At 43.9% G+C, this 21,862-nt stretch overlaps 1 protein-coding gene across 1 annotated transcript in view; it reads right to left on the bottom strand.

The window, feature by feature from the left end:
* Nucleotides 1-21,862, bottom strand: part of LOC105025489 (E3 ubiquitin-protein ligase RNF123) — a 125,207-nt gene that overhangs the window by 72,093 nt on the left and 31,252 nt on the right. The window contains exons 31-34 of the mRNA XM_029125368.2: nucleotides 12,923-13,062; nucleotides 12,368-12,556; nucleotides 10,718-10,793; nucleotides 7,872-7,956 (exon numbers count right to left, since the gene is read on the bottom strand). Coding sequence (XP_028981201.1) covers nucleotides 7,872-7,956; nucleotides 10,718-10,793; nucleotides 12,368-12,556; nucleotides 12,923-13,062 — 490 coding nt within the window. The remainder of the gene's footprint in view (nucleotides 1-7,871; nucleotides 7,957-10,717; nucleotides 10,794-12,367; nucleotides 12,557-12,922; nucleotides 13,063-21,862) is intronic.

The raw sequence follows: 21,862 nt of genomic DNA, 5'->3' as shown, positions 1-21,862 counted from the left end.
CGTCCCTCCTAGAAAGACTGTGAAAAGGATGTCTCCCCTTTCATTCAGTGGTTTCTGATGAGATAAATAAATGGGAGAATGGGGGGGACAGAGGGCGGTGTGTGTGTGCGTGTGTGTGTGGGGGGTTCTAATTCAGTAGGTCCCTCGTAGCCTTGGAGGTGAGGGAACTGAGCTGTAATCCCACTACATCTTGTTCCCGGGGAAAACGTATATTAAAAATGCCGTGGCAGCATGACGCTCGGCTCCACATACCAGGGGTTTCCCCGGTGCCTTCCAGGCAGTTATAAATGTTTGTCTGATTGCGGTTGGATGTTGAAATGAGATCTGTGCAATGAGCTGATTCTCTGACGCTCACAAAGGCGAAATGGGCAGTCATTGAGGGATCCTCAGACAGATATGATTCACAGAGCGTGCCAACGAGACATGGATGAAACATGGGCCACGGTCATCATAATGAAAAGCACAGGGAAAATGGAAAAAAGCACAGACTCCATTTTGGGTCTCTGGAAAAAGACATCCCCATGTTATTGGAACTAAATTGAAATAAAACTCCCAGGTCAAGTCTAATACATGTAACTGCAGGAAACACAACGCTGCGGAGTGTTACGAGACAAATCCATCAAATATGAGGTGAATCCATGAAATATTTGAAGACAACAGACCAATGTAATAGCAATGTATCTAATTATGCTTTCAATTTGCTAAATGAAATCTGTGCAGTTGTGTGAACCTGCAGCTGAAATGCAGAGAAAAGTTGCCATGTTTGCCATAGTTACATTCCCTCCAGGATGACGCTACAAATGTTTTGTGAGATCTACGGGCTAGATTTCTTCAGTTTAAAGCAATAAAAATGCTAAAGTCTTACCATTTAACACTTGCGAAATACGCCCTGACATAATAGGGTTGGAATTGTTAATTTTGCAGGACAGAAATAAATTATTCTACAGAGTAGTGTAACTCGTAATGACGTGGTTAAAGCAGTGTCGTAGGGAATGAGTCTGAGCAACAAGAGAAAAAAAATTTGAGCAGGCACAAAAGGAGAAGCAATTAATAATGCATTAGGTGAACTGCAGCGAAACAGCCAACTATGGTAATGTAATGGAGGTCTGCTAATCACAAGAGTCAGGCTGAGCTGAAGAGCATTTTGTTTCGCAGCGTCGTAGTCGACACACCCCACAGGGACACAGGCTGAACTGAGGACGTAACACTCAAACCAGGGCTCAAATACTGTTAAAGAAATTACCCACAGTTCTTCACGTTCTGTCCAACAGAAGGGTCCCTGCATCTGTGACACCCACTCAGCAGGTGCTCCAGGCAGGTTAACGAAAAAAAAGTTTTCAAATTACATTTGAACCCAGGTCAGTTACAACACAGCCCATTCAGTCGAATTTCATCTGAACCTTTTAAAGTTAAGGTCTGCACCTTAATTAAGGTAAAAGCCTCAGATGTCTTTTGAGGAAAGTGCTGGATTCTGACCCAAGTGCATGCGTGCAAGCAGTCCACAATGTCACAGACTCTTAACAGTTTTTTATTCTGACTTTAGCTTTGGACTGATTAAAATCAATAACACATTTGAGGAGCTCGTTTGAGTATCAGAGTGCCCGGCGGGTAAAATGATGAATAAGGCCATGATTCAGAAGAAATAAAAGGCAATATTACTGGCAGAGGGAGAATGAAAAGAGGGCCGACCAATACTGCGGGATGAATCTTAACTAACTTTTCCACCACATATCAGATAGAGAAAAGAATGAAACAGCCGAAAACGTCGCCCTCTGGTAGCGAAATGTGATCAACATCTACTGAAAAAACGGTTATTTTATGCTTAATTTGATAGAGACCGCGAGGAAAAAAGGAAGAGAGTTTTGTTGAGCTGCCGGTTTAATTGGTTCCACCAGAGGCAGCAGCTTTACACCCCCGGCCCATTACAGGCCACAACAACAAACAAAAAAACACTTTACATGGAAGGTTTTTACTTACTAAAAATGTTAAGAATTTACAAAAAAAAATAAAAGAATAAAAGGTGCCAAAAGAAGGGTGAATAAATGTAACAATCAGGAAGCTTCCCAGCTGGAGGGGAAATGCACAGCCAGAAAAACAATAGACGTGTTATCCTTTAAACTAAATAGTAAACATGCAGAGAGGAGATGTGTGAAGGCATGTTTCACATGTCGCATAAGGCAGCAAGCCAGGAAGTCTAGAGATGGGAGGTGCCACATCCGACCCACACCTGAACTCACTGGGCTCCAGCTAATTAAAGAGTGGCACCAGGTACTCCCGGTCAAAGCGGTAGGAGCTACACCTTCGCCAAACATAGAGCAGGTGTCTCTAACACGATGTGCACGTTTCTCCCTTTGAGAATTCAACCGTTAAATCAAAATGACGTGTTAAATTATTCTTCTATTATTGTAGGCAGTGCCGAAGTAACAAGCACAACGGGCATTTCGCTACACCCGCTGTTGAACGTGGACGCCATGAAAACTGCGTCAGAGTAAACAGAAAACCCATTTTCCACCAAAGTTTCATTTGATAAATGGTCTCTGGTAGCTGTGCTCTCCCGATAGAGCCAACCCCAACCTCGCCCAAGGACCTGAGATATATCCTCTCTAAGCCATGCTCAACCGCTGTTATGATCTACAGCTTGATTTTAATCCTGCATTCTGTTTGGGGCCTTAGGGACAACACACTCCCCCTGCTACCCCCCCCCCCCCCAAACCACCATCACAGTTGGAGTACTCCAACAAAGGCGTGCGTGTGCGCGTCTGTGCGTGTGCAACAACTTTCTGTCCTTTACAGAGACAGAGAGAAATAAGACAGTGATGATCCCTCCGCAGACTAATCCTGGCCTGTGATTGGACAAGAATGAACCAATGGCCTTGTGACAACGCAACCCTAGTTACAGGAAGAGGTGCAGGAGATATCACCAGCGCTGAGGGGTGACTAAGAGGTTTTAGGCGAGAGAAGAACACATCTGTCAGGAGAGATGAATAAAGCAGCTTAAAACCAAAAAAATTGTACAGTATAGATGGATAGACAAACAACCAGATAACCTAATAACATATGACCTAGGAAATGTTTTTTTTACTCTCAAAGCACCACTGTCCTTGTCTGAGACGGCTTTAGTACTTCATAACGCCGACTAAAATGTACGGGCTGCAAAACGGCCACAGGAGTTTCAAACCAGCCCTTTTACCGCTAGCCCCTTTCCTCGAAACGTCTTCAGCACTTAGGTCAAAAATCGAATATTGTCGACTAAACAAATAAGCAACATATTGTATTTTAAAACATATACTGAATCACTTTAATATTATCCCGGACCAGCTCCTCGGTACTCCTCAATGTGTCCGAGCAGTCAGCAGGTGTTAAAGGCAAACAGCAGCCCACAGCAGAAGGAAACGCGCTAATCATATCTGGTCTTGTCAAAACTTGGCTTCTGTTCTGAAAAGAAAAAGCTTTCATAATTGAGTAATTACATTTTCTTGACACGCCGCCAAATCAACACACAGGCTCTGGCTGCGCTGGGTCCTTTTGTGAGGTGGGCACGGTGACTTGGTAACACTGGGACTTTGGGGGGGGTGAAGAGACAGAGAGACAAGGAGACAGAGAACAAAAAGCAAGTGAGAGAGCAAGGCCCTGTCTCAGCTGTCAGAGAGAGAGAGAGAAAAGAGATGGAGGAGGGAGAGAGAAATATATAAAAAGAGAACGATAACATTTTTATCTTGCCCTGCCTCTCTGACTATTTACCGGTGTTTCTGTTTCTCTCTCGTGTTTTGTGTCGCACGCTCTCTCTGTTCTCTCTCGCTCTCTCAGTTCTGTCTCTTTATCAGACAAAAGAACCCACCAGGCAGCCATGTTGATTCAGCTACGCAGTGCTAAAAGCTCGAACATCAGTGTACATCCCACTGGGTAACGATTCTACAACTGGAGCAGGAACATCCTGAATCTATCTTAAGGACCTCCGAGGAGAGACAGGGCAGGGTGGTGAGTAAAAAGACTGAGGTGAACTATCAGCGACCATACCCAGACCACAGTTGGAAGGTCCTAGTTAAACATGGAAATATACTGCCTTTCAAAAGTTGTGGGGGTCACTTAGAACTTTCCTAGTTTTAGATAGGGTTAGGGCAGATTTTAAGGTTTTATTGTTAACCTATAAATCAATACATGGACTTGGTCCTACTTTCCTCGCTGAAATGATCCAGCCATACATACCTACACATAACCTTGGATGGCAAGATGCAGGCCCAGCCGGAGGCCTCCTCTCATAGAGCTCCACTACGGTGGAATGATTTGCCAATTAAGGTTAGAAATGCAAACTCAGTGCAAACTTTCAAGTGTCTACTAAAGACTCATCCCTACAGCACGGTCTATGATTAAGTGTAGTCAGGGGTGTGAAGGTGACCAAAAAGGCTTGATACTGTCCACCCTTGTTGTCTTGCCAGGTGGGCTCTCATCGCCACTGGGATGCCCTCCCACCAATGCCAGTCACTGGCTTGTTGTTGTCTCTCTGTTGCACACTTGTGCAATTAGGCTGTACTCTGCTGGCAATATTCTGCCCTCATTCAGGGTGGTTGCGGTTGGTGGGTGTCCCTTTGGTTGATGCTTGGCAATGTGGATGGATTGAGTTCCTGCCTGTTGGGCCCTGTCCGGGGCCTCCCCCAGATAGGGCCACAGTGTCACCGGACCCCCCGTCACAGCCCCAAGGTCTTAAGCTGCTATATTATTGTGCTGGGGGAGTAGGGTCAGTTCTCCTAGATCTAAGGAATGCATTTTCTAAATCTCCTGCTGTATTAACCTAGGAGGACATGAGGTCTTGGCCCACACCTGAGGAGTACCAGGCTTGAAAGACCCGTTGCTGTCCCTGTCCAAAGTCCTCCTGGTTGTATTGCAGATCAAGACGATTTCAGCTGCCACTGTGCTGACACCTCCCCCTCTCCTATGTTGTCCCTGTCCATGTCCATCTGGTCATGCTTCCAACCTGGACTAAGCTTAAATAGACTCTGGACTTAGCCCACATGCATTTATTAATTATTCCAATTTGTACTCTGAATATCTCACCCGGCACAGCCAGAAGAGGACTGGTCACCCCTCTGAACCTGGGTCCTCTCTAGGTATCTTCCTAAATTTCGGCCTTCTTAGGGAGTTTTTCCTAGCCACTGAAATTCAACACTGTTGTTGTTTGCTCCTTGGGATTTAAGGCCAGGTGTTTTGTAAAAGCACTTTGTGACAACTGTTGATGTAAAAAGGACTTTATAAATACATTTGATTGATAGAAAAGCAAAAAAAATGTGTCCTCTAAAATAACATCCAATTGATCAGAAATACATTGGCATACAGAGGCCCATTATCAGCAACCATCAGTCCTGTGTTCCAATGGCACATTGTGTTTGCTAATACAAGTTAATACAAGGCTAATTGATCTTTAGAAAACCATTTTGCAATTATGTTATATTAAAGAAGCAATCTAACTGGCCTTCCTTAGACCAGTTGAGTATCTAGAGGAGCAGCAATTGTGGATTTGATTACGGCTTAAAATGTCTAGAAACAAATAACTTTCTTCAGAAACTGGTCAGTGTTTTAATGTTCTGAGAAACAAAGGCTAGAAATTGCCAAGAAACTGAAGATCTAGTAAAACATTTTGTACTACTCCCTTCACAGAACAGCGTAAACTGTCTCTAACCTGAATAGAAAGAGGAGTGGGAGGCCCCAGTGCATGACAGAGAAAGAGGACAAATAGGTACACTGAAGGATCTAGTTTGAGAAACAGACAGCTCACAGGTACTCAACTGGCAGCTTCATTAAATAGTACCCACAAAACACCATTCAACTCCAGGATGCTGGCCTTCTAGGTAAAGTGTTCAGATGGCAAAGAAAACTGAGACGCAGAACAAATTATTCAGTAAAGCCTGGTGGAGGCAATGTGATGATCTGGGGGTGCTTTGTTGGTGGTGGTGGTGAAGCTGGAAATCTGTACAGGGTAAAAGGGATCTTGAAAAACGACTATCACATTTTGCAATGCCATGCCATAGACTCTGAATGGCGTTTGATTGTAACCAATTTCCTTTTACAACAGGACAATGTCCTCCTACAAACAAAGCAGACTACGCAATAACTAGGTAGGAAGAAGCAGTCAGCTGGAATTCTGTCTATAATGGAGTGGCCAGCACAGTCACTGGATCTCAACCCTATTGAGCTGTTGTGGGAGCTGCTTGACCATGTGGTAGGTAAGTGCCCATCAATCTAATCCAACTTGTGGGAGGTGCTTCAGGAAGCCTGGGGTGAAATCTCTTAAGATTACCTCAACAAACTGACATCTAGAACGCCAAAGTTCGGCAAGGCTGAAATTGATGCAAAACAGAGGATTGTTTTTCGAAAGCAAAGGATACATTTTCTTTTTTTTATTATTACAATTATTTAAATTAAAACCCATTATTTCTAACACTGTCAATGACTATTTCCTATAAATGTTGCTATTTTCCTATTCAAACTCATTTCATGTACATTTTCATGGAAAACAAGGACATTTTTTAAGGGACTTCAAACTTTGGAACCGTAGTGTAGGAAACGTCAGCAAAGGGGTAAAAATGACAACAGAAAGCTAGCCAAATAGCACACTAGCGCAAGGGACCTGACCCTGTGTTAGCAAGGACATCGGAAGTTGTAGCAGTGTCCATGCTACTGTAGCTAGCTAGGCGTAACATCAATACAACTGCGTTGCTAACAAGCAATTCTAGTCATACAACACGTAGCTAACACGACCCCGTCCCAATCCGTACCAGCATTCTAATGATCCAAGCACAACGCAGGCCTATGTATTCATGTTCAGATATGCATTTCTGCATTATTTTCAATTGATAATGGTTAGTTATACATTAACGTTTTTTCAAACGTGTATTATTTTTTTCTTTTTAAAAAGCTAAAACGTCCATACATTGCTTTGGCAACAGCTGCAGCCAATCGTTCATTCCAATAAAGCATTCACTGAATTCAGCTGAGATGGAGGGGAGGTTAGTAAAAGAAGGGGGAGTGGGAAGGTCTGAAGATGTGAAGAGGGGGAAAAGAGCAGGCTATAGTAAATGTCACGGTAGAAACGTCTACTCCATGTAAGACAATCAAAATCCACTCAGGTTCAAAATGTGACTGTAGAGTACATCCTCTACAGCTTTTAAAGGTTACGTAAAGTCAAAATTACACACTCAGGCAACACCGCACACTGCCAACACTGCAACAGAGAGGAACATCAGAGCAGGAACACAAAGAAAGCAAGTACAGACAAATGGCACTCTAAGCCCTTTTCCAAACACTACTTTTGACAGACACTGCAGATCTCTATTGGGAGCCAGCAGAATAACAGCTACTACATTTCCAGCCGCTGTCCCAAAAACAGCACCAGGCTTTGGCTGTGGTCATGCAGGAAACTGTGTGTCCATTGGGACATACTGTAGTCCTAATATAAACCAGTCCTGAGCAGAGAACTGACTCGTGTTTCATTTCACTGTGGAAGAAAATAATGAGGACATCAGCCTGCAGGATACAACAGCTCGACTGAGTGTGTGCGTGCGTGCGTGCGTGCATGCGTGCGTTAGTTCGTTGAGACGTAACACTCTCTGCGCCTGTCTGCACCAAACGGCCACAGTGCAATTAATAGTGAGAAGGTGTTAATGTGAAAGGCCTCTCCTTCTCCTCATTAATAGGAAAAGAACATTTAACCGCACAGTACGGACTGAACAGAGTAGAGTTAAACTTTCTGCCAGGGGACATGGACGCAGCAACAACATGAGACTAATGGAGTTTCATATTGACAACACGTACACATGAGACTGATGGAGCTTCATATTAACACTTGAATATGAGACAGACCGAGCTTCTTCACTTACCCCTGTCTCTCACAGTCCACCAGAAGTCTAACCAGGATGCCGGTCACAGCCACCAGGATGGGGTAGTGGTCCACACTCTCTAGGCCTAGACACAGACAAAGACCGTTAGTAAGGACCAAAACACCAAATATATCCCAAAGGTTCTTATACAGTACGTGCACTCTTTTTCCACTTTAATGTTGAAAGTTTTGATGCTGCCATTCACTCTTAGTCATATTGAACTTGGGAGATGATCCCATAGCGAATAGTGGCAAAAAGAGTTAAGGGACATCAGAATCCCTGTGATTTTAACCCCCTATTTTAGATCCCAGATTGTGCTGTTTATTTCTGTCCATTTTCAAAAAACCAAAGAAGATACCAGACGAAAGCAGACTCGTCGACAAAAGAACCTAGTAAAGGCTCAGACCCACATTACACCTAAATGCAGATCAATGGAAACATCTAGCAACAACGGCAGCCTGTTGGGTTTGTTTACAGCGGGTCCCCATTTAACACGGCAGGCCGCAGATCCCGGCCGCGCTCCTCTAATCCATGGCTGTGGGCTACACTCACAGAGACACTGTTCAGTGTAACGTAGAGGCTAAGTGAAATCTGTATCCAGGTCGACACACAGAACCAAAGACAGGGTCGCTCTTTTGATTCTCTTAACGTCAATGGCAGCACCGTATATATTAAAGGTGGCATTCTCATTATTTGACTTGAAGGAAACGGAAAACAGATTATACAGACGGCCCATTAGTTATTACTCAGCCCTTTTGGATATCTATTTGGTGTGTGTGTGTGGGGGGGGGGGGGGGGGGGGGGCGACACAGTGAGCGACACAGATTCCTAGAAAAAGGACCTGACTGAGAATCATTCAACAATGGGGCTGTGAATCATGTATGGCATCACTTCATCTTGTCATGTCTGACAAATGGCGGTGCTGGGTCAAATCCACTCTCCATTTCCTGCAGCTAAAGTGAATTAACTGTCATTTCACATCTCAGACAGGGAGTACTCTACCACGGCCGCCTAGCTGCCATTCAACAACTCAGAAATTGTGCAACTGGATGCTGGACTTCTTAAAGGGCAGCCCTCAAGCTGTGAGGACTGGCAACAACACCTCCTCCTCACTGAGTCTTAATGACAGGGCCCCCCAGGGGTGAGTCTTCAGCCCTCTGATTTTACTACCTCACTCTTAACACTACCTCACTCTTAACCACTGTAAGCCAAACAAACAAAAAAACAAAGAAAAACAGATGGTTGTTCACTTTGCGAGGCTGATCCATGTCATGTATTGTATGTATTAGCGCCGTCTCAGGTATTAGCGCCGTCTCAGGTATTAGCGCCGTCTCAGGTATTAGCGCCGTCTCAGGTATAAGGGCCGTCTCAGGTATAAGGGCCGTCTCAGGTATAAGGGCCGTCTCAGGTATAAGGGCCGTCTCAGGTATAAGGGCCGTCTCAGGTATAAGGGCCGTCTCAGGTATAAGGGCCGTCTCAGGTATAAGGGCCGTCTCAGGTATAAGGGCCGTCTCAGGTATAAGGGCCGTCTCAGGTATAAGGGCCGTCTCAGGTATAAGGGCCGTCTCAGGTATAAGGGCCGTCTCAGGTATAAGGGCCGTCTCAGGTATGAGGGCCGTCTCAGGTATGAGGGCCGTCTCAGGTATGAGGGCCGTCTCAGGTATGAGGGCCGTCTCAGGTATGAGGGCCGTCTCAGGTATGAGGGCCGTCTCAGGTATGAGGGCCGTCTCAGGTATGAGGGCCGTCTCAGGTATGAGGGCCGTCTCAGGTATAAGGGCCGTCTCAGGTATAAGGGCCGTCTCAGGTATAAGGGCCGTCTCAGGTATAAGGGCCGTCTCAGGTATAAGGGCCGTCTCAGGTATTAGCGCCGTCTCAGGTATTAGCGCCGTCTCAGGTATTAGCGCCGTCTCAGGTATTAGCGCCGTCTCAGGTATTAGCCCGTGGATCCTAGAGAGAGTGGGACAATTGGCCGGCACCTGCCAGGTTTCGGGGGCTATTAAGCGCTACATCAGTGCACACTAGACTCCTAGTGGTGACTTGGGCATCCATGTGCTCAATTACAGTAGAGCGCGTTCCTTCCACGTCGAGACTGAGTGAACAGCGTAATATATACAAGTGCAGTGTTATGAGAATACATAGAGGGTGCAGTGTTATGAGAATACATAGAGGGTGCAGTGTTATGAGAATACATAGAGGGTGCTGTGTTATGAGAATACATAGAGGGTGCTGTGTTATGAGAATACATAGAGGGTGCAGTGTTATGAGAATACATAGAGGGTGCAGTATTATGAGAATACATAGAGGGTGCTGTGTTATGAGAATACATAGAGGGTGCAGTGCTATGAGAATACATAGAGGGTGCAGTGCTATGAGAATACTAAGTATTAAGAATCACATACTGATGAAGAATAACTGGGTCAAGGAAGGATTGATAATTTGGGTCAGACAGAGTTAGTACATAACCACCTGAATTAGCATTGTCTTAGTTTTATTGTCGACAGAGCAGGGGTTACATTACAGCCGTGTGGTGGTGTCCCGGTCTCTTAATCCAGAAAATGTAAACTGTACTACAACCAAATCTAGCTATGACTCGACATCACAGACCGCGAGTAATGCACTATAGACTAGCTATGACTCGACATCTCAGATAGCGAGTAATGCACTATAGACTAGCTACTACTCGACATCTCAGATAGCGAGTAATGCACTATAGACTAGCTATGACTCGACATCTCAGATAGCGAGTAATGCACTATAGACTAGCTATGACTCGACATCTCAGATAGCGAGTAATGCACTATGTTCCTCTACAAAGGGCTGCATTATTTATGTTAGAGGTGAGTTACCTGGGAGACGGAGGTTGACCACACGGTCAAAGAGGTTCCTCTCCGCCGTCACTCGGTTTAGCACCTGGTTCAGAAGCTGGAGACAGGAAGTTACATCAGTGACAATAAATACTATTCATTTTATATTAATACTATTCACTATTTATTCACAAAAAAACATGAAAAAACATGTTTTGCTTGGATTGTGTGGAGCATGGCAATGCCCAGTGGCAGTGTGAACACTGGGCAACTTGATGCCACAGTTTAAAACGTACAGGACGGTAAATCCATAAGAACAAAGTTGAATTTAAAACCTAAAGGAAGGAAATAAGATCTATCAGAACAATGGTGATGTTAAAACCCACTGGAGGGTAGATCTCCAGGAACAGGGCTGGAGTTAAAACCTAGAGGGTAGATCTCCAGGAACAGGGCTGGGAAGTCCTACATTATAAGACTGTCTCTAAATATAATCAAGATTGAAAAATGGCACCTATTTTTGCAGTGCGCAAATTATGTTATCATCATTATTGTAATTATGCTTCAGTTGACAAAGCACTATGAACTAAAACTGTCCAGCCGATGAATCTATCTGCCGACTTCTGGTCTAGAGACGATATGTTCCATTTCCCTGGTACTCAATCTAACCAGCACCTGACAAATCCATCTTAAAACGAGACACACAAACATCCTGACAGGTACTGGTGGTTGAAAGGGAGTTAGCAGACAAGGCAGGTGTGTGAGCGCAGTCGCGTGTATTGCAGCAGGTCTGGTATCAGCTAGGCCTTTATTACACAGCAGGGAGGGCACAGTAGAGCGCTCTGGGAATGAGAAAACTGGAACACAACTGATAGACAGCAAGAGAAAAAGAAAGATAGAGACAGACAAACAGGGAAATAGAGAGACAGACAGATAGAGAGATAAAGACAGATAGGGAATAAGAGAGAGACCAACAGGGAAAGACACAGACAGACAGATAGAGAGATAAAGAAAAAGACAAGCAGACTAGGAAATAGAGAGACAGACAGGGAGATAGAAAGACAGAACCCACTGTTCCAAGAGATGCTTTCAATTAACGGCTGATTACAACAAGCCAGGAGGAAGAGTGTTTTTACAGGAGAACACGCGCACGCACGCACACGCACACGCACGCACGCACGCAGGGGACACATTGGAGTCTTCTCTCCTATAACGCAGAAAAACAAGATGACTGAAAGCGAGCTGCACATATAAAATGATTCCCGTGAACACATCCTTATTCACTGATATCACCCTCCACCGTTTATAGGAGAAGATAACAGGCGTCCATTGACGATCCGCCCTAAAGTGCGTGTGAGAGAGAGAGAGAAACGATGACCCACAGTTCACAAGGGGAACATCTAGTCGCAGAGATGATATACCTGCTCTGCCACTATTTACTGAAGTATCCAGTTGAAAAAGCCTGCTTCCTGCAGTGGGCAGGAACTCATAGCCGTCCTCTTGTTCGTATGTTGACATGGCTTTAAGAAAATTCTCAATAGGGCCAGCACTTTTACTTACTACTAAAAGAACTCTCACGTCTCTCCCTACATCATCCCCCAGCATTCAATTAAAAATGTAAGAACGTTATTCATGTCATTATGGTGTGTGTTACCTTTTAAATGATAGTTCATGGTGCAGTGCGGTCAGCCTCACCTGAGCCAAGCGTCTGAGCAGCAGTTCAGCGGATGGGCGTGTCCAGTCCAGGAAGATCTGTGGAACCAGGGTGACGGTCATCTCCAGGACCCGCAACAGGCTGACAGAAAGGTCGAAACAAGTGGCGCACACCTTCAGTTGCCTCGTGTCCACAAAGTTCCTCTCAGGACGCTCGGCTGCCTGCTGTATCTGGGGGGGGGGGGGGGGGGGATCAGAAAGTTATGGTTGACCACTAGGCAGAGAGTTAGGGTTGAAGTTGGGCTCTTGCTCAAGGCACCAAGCACTATAACTGCTGTTTTACAGTTGTTCCAGCCGTCGTGTCTTTGTGAGATGCAGTGTGAGTGTGTGTGTGTGTGTGTGTGTGTGTGTGTGTGTGATAATCCACCCATGTGTCACACGTTCACTCGGATAGACAAGTGGCCAAACTTTTGACTGAGAACGCATATCCGTCAAAATGGTTTCATGTCCCTCTCCTGATTGGTACCTTTCAACAATAACACCCCACATATGTGATGTTAGCTCCTTGTGGACCACAACCATCTCTACCCGTCCTACCTCCTGAATCATGCCGATGAACTCGGAGAAGGCCCAGTTGAGCTGGTTGAGGACAGAGTTGAGGAAGGAGGCGGCCATGTCTTTATCCAGAGAGAGAAGCTCCGCCATGTGTCTCTGCAGCAGAAGGGATGGGCACGGCTCTGTGACGACCAATCAGAGGACAGTACAGTCACCAAACCAATCAGAGGAGGGCATTGACTGGGGGGGTGTTCATTCCACTGAACAAAAACATGTTAGTAGCGACAGTTTCACCAAATATAACCGGGAAGGGACTTCATAGAATGTTGCTAAATGAAAATCTTTGACATAACGCTGTAACTAAAACAGTTCTCTTTATTAAAGGGTGAACACCACAGTGGCCCTTGCCTGGTTACAAAAACTCTACAACACATCCACAGGCATTAGTGTCTTGCCTGGTAAACCAAACACTATGACACATTCACAGGCATTAGTGTCTTGCCTGGTTAACCAAACACAACAACATATCCAAAGGCATTAGGTTCTTCTCCACAAGTAGTACTGTTCAGAGTTACTCCATAATGTTTTGCAAGGGAAAAAGATTAAACCATTCTGATTGGTCCCAGAATGCAACGGGTTAGGCAAAGTGGCCAATAACATACAGGGAAGTTTTGTAAAACACCCTCCATCTTTCTGCCACCTTGCCAACTGAATTGCAAGTCTCAGGGCTTCATCTTAAATGCACTTCTTTCTATCAAAAGCCATTGATTTGCAAAGTTTAACCGGCTGCGTAAGGATGGGTCATTTACCGGTCAGCTAGCTTGCAATCCCACTGGAGGAATGTAAAAATGTGATTTTAAAATTTTTTTTATCACAGCGCCAATTTCAGGTAGTGCTGGTTGAGATATTTAAGACCAGGCAAATATTATTTATAGTGCAAACACAGTGAGTTATGGTGGGCTTTCCTATATCCAGCTGTGAGGCACACTGACAAAGAGTGATTTGCTTTTGGTGCTTATAAAATCGATACTTCCCTTCATTTGATTAAAACCCAAGCATCATTTCTCCCTCTTCAGACTGAAGGTTGTTTTTTCCAGCCCAATGCAATCGGCAAATAGCCTGCAGCCAACACTGTCGATAAAGGGGATTGGCTCACGAGAGCCTGTAAATAAATGTTTACAGAAGCGTCAGCAGAGAGCAGACATACTGTACCCTTCCTCACCCAGCCTATAACCTCAGCATTATGCAAGATGGGTCCGGTCTCAGCGTAAAGGTTTACCGTCCGAATAATTCCATGGTGAGGACGGCATTCTTTATTTCGGCACTGGCAGTCGGTTTCCTAACTACAGCAACAGGCTTTGCTCTGCAAAGTCTACACACGCAAATTCACACAAAACAATGCTAATGATAGACTAACCAAATAAGAGATCTTCTAACTACGTTTGTATTCAAATGGGATGAGAATGGATTAAGAAGTCCAGCACAGTACATGGTTTTTATGGGTGTCGGTGCAAAAATGAGCTATTATGAACTTTTTGATCAAGATCAATCTGCAGTTAGCTCCTTGGGGATGCGTCTCTAAATGCGGAAGGAAATTCATTGGGCGGAGCTGTGTGGTTAAGGGTTTAATAGGGAGAAAACTCCCCAGGTTTTCCTGGTTTGAGGATACAAACCAGTAGAACATCAATGGAGCAGCCCTGAGACATAACGTAAGAAACCTATCAACATGAGAAGCTGACCCATGTCAATGTGGTGTCAATCCAGTTCCTGACCTACACAACCACTGACTCTACACCATCGATATTGGATCTTGATTTGGTCACTTTGAGGCCAGAAGGGGTAAGAAATGTAGATGTGTGTGCGTGTCTTATGCAGCGGTCCTCCTCTGGCCAGTTGTCCAGTGCAGGAGCGGCTGTAGGACAGTGGACTCCTCCTGCAGCACTGCTGCTCCCCAGGCCGGAGACAGTTACTGTCTAAAGTTAATTAAACCTAAAGGTTATCACTTCTTAAAAAGAGCCACAACACGGCTCCGCTAACTGATTGGTTGCCTCGCGGCTTCCCCCGTACTGCTTGGCTCCTCCTCCTCGAGTGATGTCTTTTAAAGGCAATCAAGCCATTGTTTTGCACGAGTGATGGGGCTGGAGAAATTTAACAAACTTGCTAATTCTTAAACCGCTCTATGGCCAGACCATTCACGATATCTAGAGTACAGCTTTAATCATGTTTTGACACTATGACAAGTATAATTTGGAAGTAAAACAATGTTTTAACATAATGTCTAAGACAAATTCTTTAAGAATAAATAGCAACATTCATTTACGCATTCTCCTGTATTATATAACAATTGCGAATTGCCCCTTTAAGGCTGTTTTCGGTCTCAGGCTCTCCCTTTCCCTCTCTCTCTGTCCTAGATAGAGGTATTACATTTCACCATCTTATACAGTGCAGTGTGTGTAGGGTGGGGGTCCTCTATCTCTTCCTTCCTCTCCCATAACTGCACAATAGCCTGGACATAGCAGTAACAAAGACTGTGTTTAGGCAATGTCCTGTTCCCAACAGACAGCTCTGTGTTTTTCACAGACAATGTGATTTAGCCAATGTCACCGTTATCCATGCAGTTGCTTGTTTACATTCTTTGCCGCCACGAGCAGGGAGCGATTTTGGTTAACTGTTTGCTCAGGGTGAGAACCACAGTTATGTATATTTGTTTTTACCTTGGTCAGCTCAGGGATTGGAACCAGCAACCTTTTCATTCACTAGGCAGCCCGGCAGGCCCTATTAGAGTTTTCCGGTATTTTAAATATTTTGTTACTTTTGGGTGTACTTTTTAAATGTACAATGATTTTGGGTCCTTTTAGTAACTATTTAAAAAAATATTTTCATGTACCTGGAGTTTGAGCCAAATACTTTCAAGGTGTATTTCCCTGTAGATTAAAGTAATTAACCAAACTGGAAAAGAAACGATAAAAAAAATGCTACTTGAAACAATTGCAAAGATTTAAAGTTCATATAAGGAAATCTGTGAATTGAAATGAACTCATTAAGCCTGAAGCTCACTTGGCCAGTCAATGAGTTGGCATGGTAACATCTGTTGTGCAGTGGTAAGGCTGGTTGGACGTACTACCAAGTTCTGTAAAACTATTTTGGCGGTTTATTGTAGAGAAATTAACAATAAATCCTTCTGAAAAACCTTCCTGCAGTCAGTGTGCCACTGGCCCGCCCCTTAAAACATGACATGATTATCATTGTAGTGTGGGACAAAACTGCACATTGTAAACTGGCCTTATTGTCCCCAGGACAAGTTACACCGGAGTAATTATCATGCTTTTTAAATCAGCTTCTCACACATGACAGGCGGGTGGATTATCCTGGAAAATTGTTCACTAACAAGGATGCAAACAAATGTTTGAAAAATTTGCTTTTCAAACTGAAAATTTCTGGGACCACATATTTTCAGTTCAAGTGCCATTTTCAAACTGAGAAGTTTGAAATGGCACTTGAACCCGGGGCAGGGTTGAGACTAAGACTGTGGCGCTTCCTGTTGCTTCTGACTGGATCCTGCCTGACAGAAGAACTGATAGCGACCCACTTACCCTCTGCCCCATCTGGTCTAATCAGACAGACCCAACACGCACACGCACGCACGTGCACCATTCTTAACATGATCAAGTGGCACCTGTGAAGCAATCAACCCAGCCTTGATGGATTGAGTGCTTCCCAAATGACACACTGTTGTATGTATAGTACACTACACCCAAAAGGACCCAATCAGAGGTAGTGCATCATTTAAGGAATAGGGCGGGCCTTTTTCACACAGCCTTAGTCTCCCGAGACACATGTGGCCAGGAAAGCATCAATAATTTCCTATTAAAATAAATTAGAAGTTAAGGAGTATGAAAATCAAGCAGGCGGGTAACTAGTCCCATCAAAACAAGACACAGAGAAAAATTTGATGTATTTTGGTGACGTTGTTTTTGTTTTGTTCAGTTTTTGTTACTGTACTTTATTTAGTCCTTTATTCCCCAACAGTACTCATTAGACTAACCAGAAGACAGACAAGAAGCACAGCAGGCGACTTCTGGTGCAGTCGGCTTGGTAACACTTCTGTGTTTGAAGTTGTGTTAACTGTATTTTGACAGTTTTCTTATTTTTTTTCTCTCTGTTCTACTCATTAGGCAAACGGACCGATGTGGCAGTACAAACCCTTACACTAGGCGCTTTGGTTGAGGTGAGATTGAAGATGTTTTGTTTAGCGCGTTACAACAATGCAATGGCAGTTTCTTCTACGACAGTTTATTACCTCAGACTAACTTCACATACGCAGACTGAAGGAACCTCACACAGGAAACGGTTACAGTAAAATACAAGAGAGAACGTTCCAAATGGCAACCTCTTCCCCATGTAGTGCACTAATAGAACTTGAGTCAAAATTAGTGCTCAATGTATGGAATAGGGTCGTATTTGGGACTCCGCCAAGGACAAGGGACCAACTAGGATCTCTAAATAAATATAAAAGGTAGGATTAGTAGACAACTGTAACTGCAACGGGCTGGGATTGAAGCTATTACTATGAAATACAAACAAACAAATGAAAGAAAGACAAAAGGGAGAAAACTTACTTTGGAAACTAGCAATGGATAAATCCCCTGAATGCCATGCAAATAAGTCGGACGGAAGGAATAAAATTAGAAGAACAACAGAACACACAAAAAAGGAAAGAGAGATCATAAGAGAACACTGACAGATTGGACACAAAGTACAGTGGAAACGACACACGCAAAACAAAAGAAAACAGACCTTCAACTTGTCACATGAAAGTTGAAGGGCATCAATGCGTCTGGATATTGAACCCCAGAGGTAGGCCTAAGCTACAAAGTCTGGGGTTGAACAGAATTTACTTGGACTCAGTGTTATTTCTAGGCCAAAAATTGAGGATAGTTTTCTCCCTTAGTAACAGTGAATCTGCATTAGGTCACATTACCAACTGATGCCAGAAGCTTTTACATGGAATTAATCTAAAAGAAACGCATGCAGACGCATCATATTTAACATACTAAAACCCAGTAAGAATATATAGCCATCAGTATTATACAATAACACAGCAATCCAGGAATTAAGCAGGACCCCCACCAGCACAGCACCCTGCTTCCTTCTGCTAGCTTGCCTCGGAAGCTAACAACCCACAGGATGAGAAGCTCATTCAGGCTATTCAACACTGAAAACCCATTGGATGGTAGAGCTCCAAGAACAGGGTGGGCTTCCCTGTTTTAAAAGAAACACTGCACAACTCAAAACTTGGTTACAAGCATAATGTCCATATCACATTGGGTCAATCCTTAGCTCGGGCTCTGAAAGAGTGATCACATTTCTTTAGCCCGGTTTATCAAACATTTGAGATTTTTTTTTTTTTTATTGTAATTTTAACCCCATTAATTGGCTTGCTGTGAACACAAGCTAATGCTTGGCATGTCTAAGACAGACAAGGAGTTGCCATGGTGACAAACAGACTGGTATTTTGGACTAACATATCGTGCCTCAACTGGTCGAGACTTAAGATATTACAGTCCTCTGTACTGTAAATGAGCTACCCAAACTGGTAGACTCCCTCTTGGTCAAAATGACAGTTGTTAAAAGTTGTTATAACCCCCATTAGCTGAAACATTAATGTCACCAAGGAATTTGGCAAAATGGATACCCCACTTAGAATGAATTACCTCAGAACCGGGGCACAGAGGAGTTGATGTTGGGTTTTCCTCTGACGAACAGTCTTTACTTTTAAATTACTACTTGAGCAAACATTGTTATTTAAGCACATCTGTTGCTCACCCATTAGAGTTTAACCCTGCCACTGTCTAAAAAGTAGGACCCCATGGGGAATATATATTGGCCAGCATTGCCCGGGAAGGGTTTACAGTGTATTATTAGCAGTGCTTTCCTAAGCTCAAAGCACGCTAGCTACTCCTTCAGGCAGGCTTGTGCAAGTGCAAAGCTAACTGATGTTGTCAGGTAAATGAGGCATGGCCTTATGTTATTGGAGTTGCCAAAATTGGATTCATACCTGGTCAACAATAAATCAATGCGATTTAGGCCATTTTATGAAGTGCCTACCATGGGTAATGGAAATAATAATGATAGATGATCTGCTAAACCACCTTATTTAATATTATAAGAAATGGCTAATGACAATTTAAAATTGAAAGATTCTGGGCATCAGAGGAGAACCCTTTATATCATTGTCTCCGTGTCAGATCTAGAAATCCTAAATGTTATTTTGCTACAGACAGAACTCAATTAAATATACATAATAAAAAGTAGTAAGTGTGAAATGTTATTAATCAATGCGTATTCAACCCCTTCGAAGTTACAGACTGAATTAAGCTGAGATTAATCTCAATAGTTTTTATTACGCTCTTAAACTTTAGGAGTCTGTCTCCAACTGAATCATTTGGACATGGAGATGGGTCTCTAAAGGCTTCCCAGTGGCATGTCAGGGCAGAGCAGGAAAAATACCATGAGGTCCAAGTAACAGCCCGTACAACTCGGAGATTGAATTGTGAAGACATCTTTCTGGGGAAAGGTATACAAATATTCCTAATGTGTTGAAACACTGAAACATGTAACTCTTCGGGTTGAACCTAATGCGCTTCATCTGGTGAGAACCAGCTCATTACCCGTCTAACACAATTTGTACCATGAAACACAATGGTGGCAGCATCATGCTTTGGGGATCATTTTCAGAGGCAGGGACTGGGATACTTCTAAGAACAGAGGGTATAAAGTGTAAGTGGCGAAGGTTCAGCCCAGACTTAAATCCTATTGAGGCTCTATAAGATTAGAAAATTGCTGTTCACCAACGCTCCTCTTCATCGACAGTGGGGAGAATAGGTATTTGATACACTGCCAATTTTGCAGGGATTTCCTACTTACATGTAGAGGTCTGTTTTATCATAGGTACACTTCAACTGTAAGAGAATCAAAAAAAAGTTTTGATCACCTAACAACCAGTAAGAATTCCGGCTCTCACAGACCTGTTAGTTTTTCTTTAAGAAGCCCTCCTGTTCTCCACTCATTACCTGTATTAACTGCACCGGTTTGAACTTGTTACCTTTATAAAAGAAACCTGTCCACACACTCAATCAAACAGATTCCAACCTCTCCACAATGGCCAAGACCAGAGAGCTGTGTAAGGACATCAGGGATAAAATTGTAAACCTGCACAAGGCTGGGATGGGCTACAGGACAATAGGCAAGCAGCTTGGAGAGAAGGCAACAAGCGTTGGTGCAATTATTAGGAAATGGAAGAAGTTCAAGATGACGGTCATTCTCCCTCGGTCTGGGGCTCCATGCAAGATCTAACCTCGTGGGGCATCAATGATCATGAGGAAGGTGAGGGATCAGCCCAGAACTACACGGCAGGACCTGGTCAATGACCTGAAGAGAGCTGGGACCACAGTCTCAAAGAAAACCATTAGTAACACACTATGCCATCATGGATTAAAATTCTGCAGCGCACGCAAGGTCCCCCTGCTCAAGCCAGCGCATGTCTAGGCCCGTCTGAAGTTTGCCAATGACCATCTGGATGGTCCAGAGGAGGAATGGGAGAAGGTCATGGGGTCTGATGAGACAAACAGAGCTTTTTAGTCTAAACTCCACTCGCCATGTTTGGAGGAAGAAGAAGGATGAGTACAACCCGAAGAACACCATCCCAACTGTGAAGCATGGAGGTGGAAACAACATTCTTTGGGGATGCTTTTCTGCAAAGGGGACAGGACGACTGCACCGTATTGAGGGGAGGATGGATGGGGCCATGTATCGCAAGATCTTGGCTAACAACCTCCTTCCCTCAGAAAGAGCATTGAAGATGGGTCGTGGCAGGGTCTTCCAGCATGACAACGACCCGAAACACACAGCCAGGGCAACTAAGGAGTGACTCCGTAAGAAGCATCTCAAGGTCCTGGAGTGGCCTAGCCAGTCTCCAGACCTGAACCCAACAGAAAATCTTTGGAGGGTGCTGAAAATCTGTATTGCCCAGCGACAGCACCGAAACCTGAAGGATCTGGAGAAGGTCTGTATGGAAGAGTGGGCCAAAATCCCTGCTGCAGTGTGTGCAAACCTGGTCAAGAACTACAGGAAACGTATGATCTCTGTAATTGCAAACAAAGGTTTCTGTACCAAATATTAAGTTCTGCATTTCTGATGTATCAAATACTTATGTCATGCAATAAAATGCAAATTAATTACTTAAAAAGCATACAATGTGATTTTCTGGATTTTTGTTTTAGATTCCGTCCCTCACAGTTGAAGAGTACATATGATAAAAATTACAGACTTCTACATGCTTTCTAAGTTGGAAAATCAGCAGTGTATCAAATACTTGTTCTCCCCACTGTACCTTGATCCACGCTCGAGATCATACTGGAGGAAGACATGCAATAAGCCTGAAAACTTTAATCACTACCAAAGGGGCTTCTACAAATAAGTACAATATGCCATTACAGAATAATGCTTAACTCTGTCATTTTGGGTATTTATGTGTTTATAAGAGAAGATTAATCATTGAAGAACAAACCAGAAATTTTGGATCTGGCACATAATGTAGTAAAGGGTTTCAGGAATGCATCAGTTCAGCGTTTTGACAGATGGCCTTACATTTTCCCCTAGAATTCTCTGGTACAACAAAGAATTCATGGTTGACTCCGTGATGGCACGTGCCCGGCCTTAAGGCAGCAAATCAGCCCCAAACCATAATGCCACCGCCTCAATGCCTCACAGTTGGTTTAATGTTCTTCTATCTGCCAACAAGGGCATCTGGCAATGCAGCAAAACCACTGGACCTTAATTGTCTAGAGCACATTGCTCCAGTAGCTTTGGTCTTTACCCCGGTGTTGGTCTGACGTTTTTTTTTTGTTGGCTGTATTTCCAGGGTCATTCTGACTGTCTTATTCACAACATTGACAGAGGTAAGAGATGCCTGTAGATACC

Source organism: Esox lucius, chromosome 2, assembly GCF_011004845.1.
Source record: "Esox lucius isolate fEsoLuc1 chromosome 2, fEsoLuc1.pri, whole genome shotgun sequence".
Lineage (NCBI taxonomy): Eukaryota > Metazoa > Chordata > Actinopteri > Esociformes > Esocidae > Esox > Esox lucius.
Note: the sequence above shows the minus strand (reverse complement) of the source record. Positions and strands in the feature narration are given on the sequence as shown.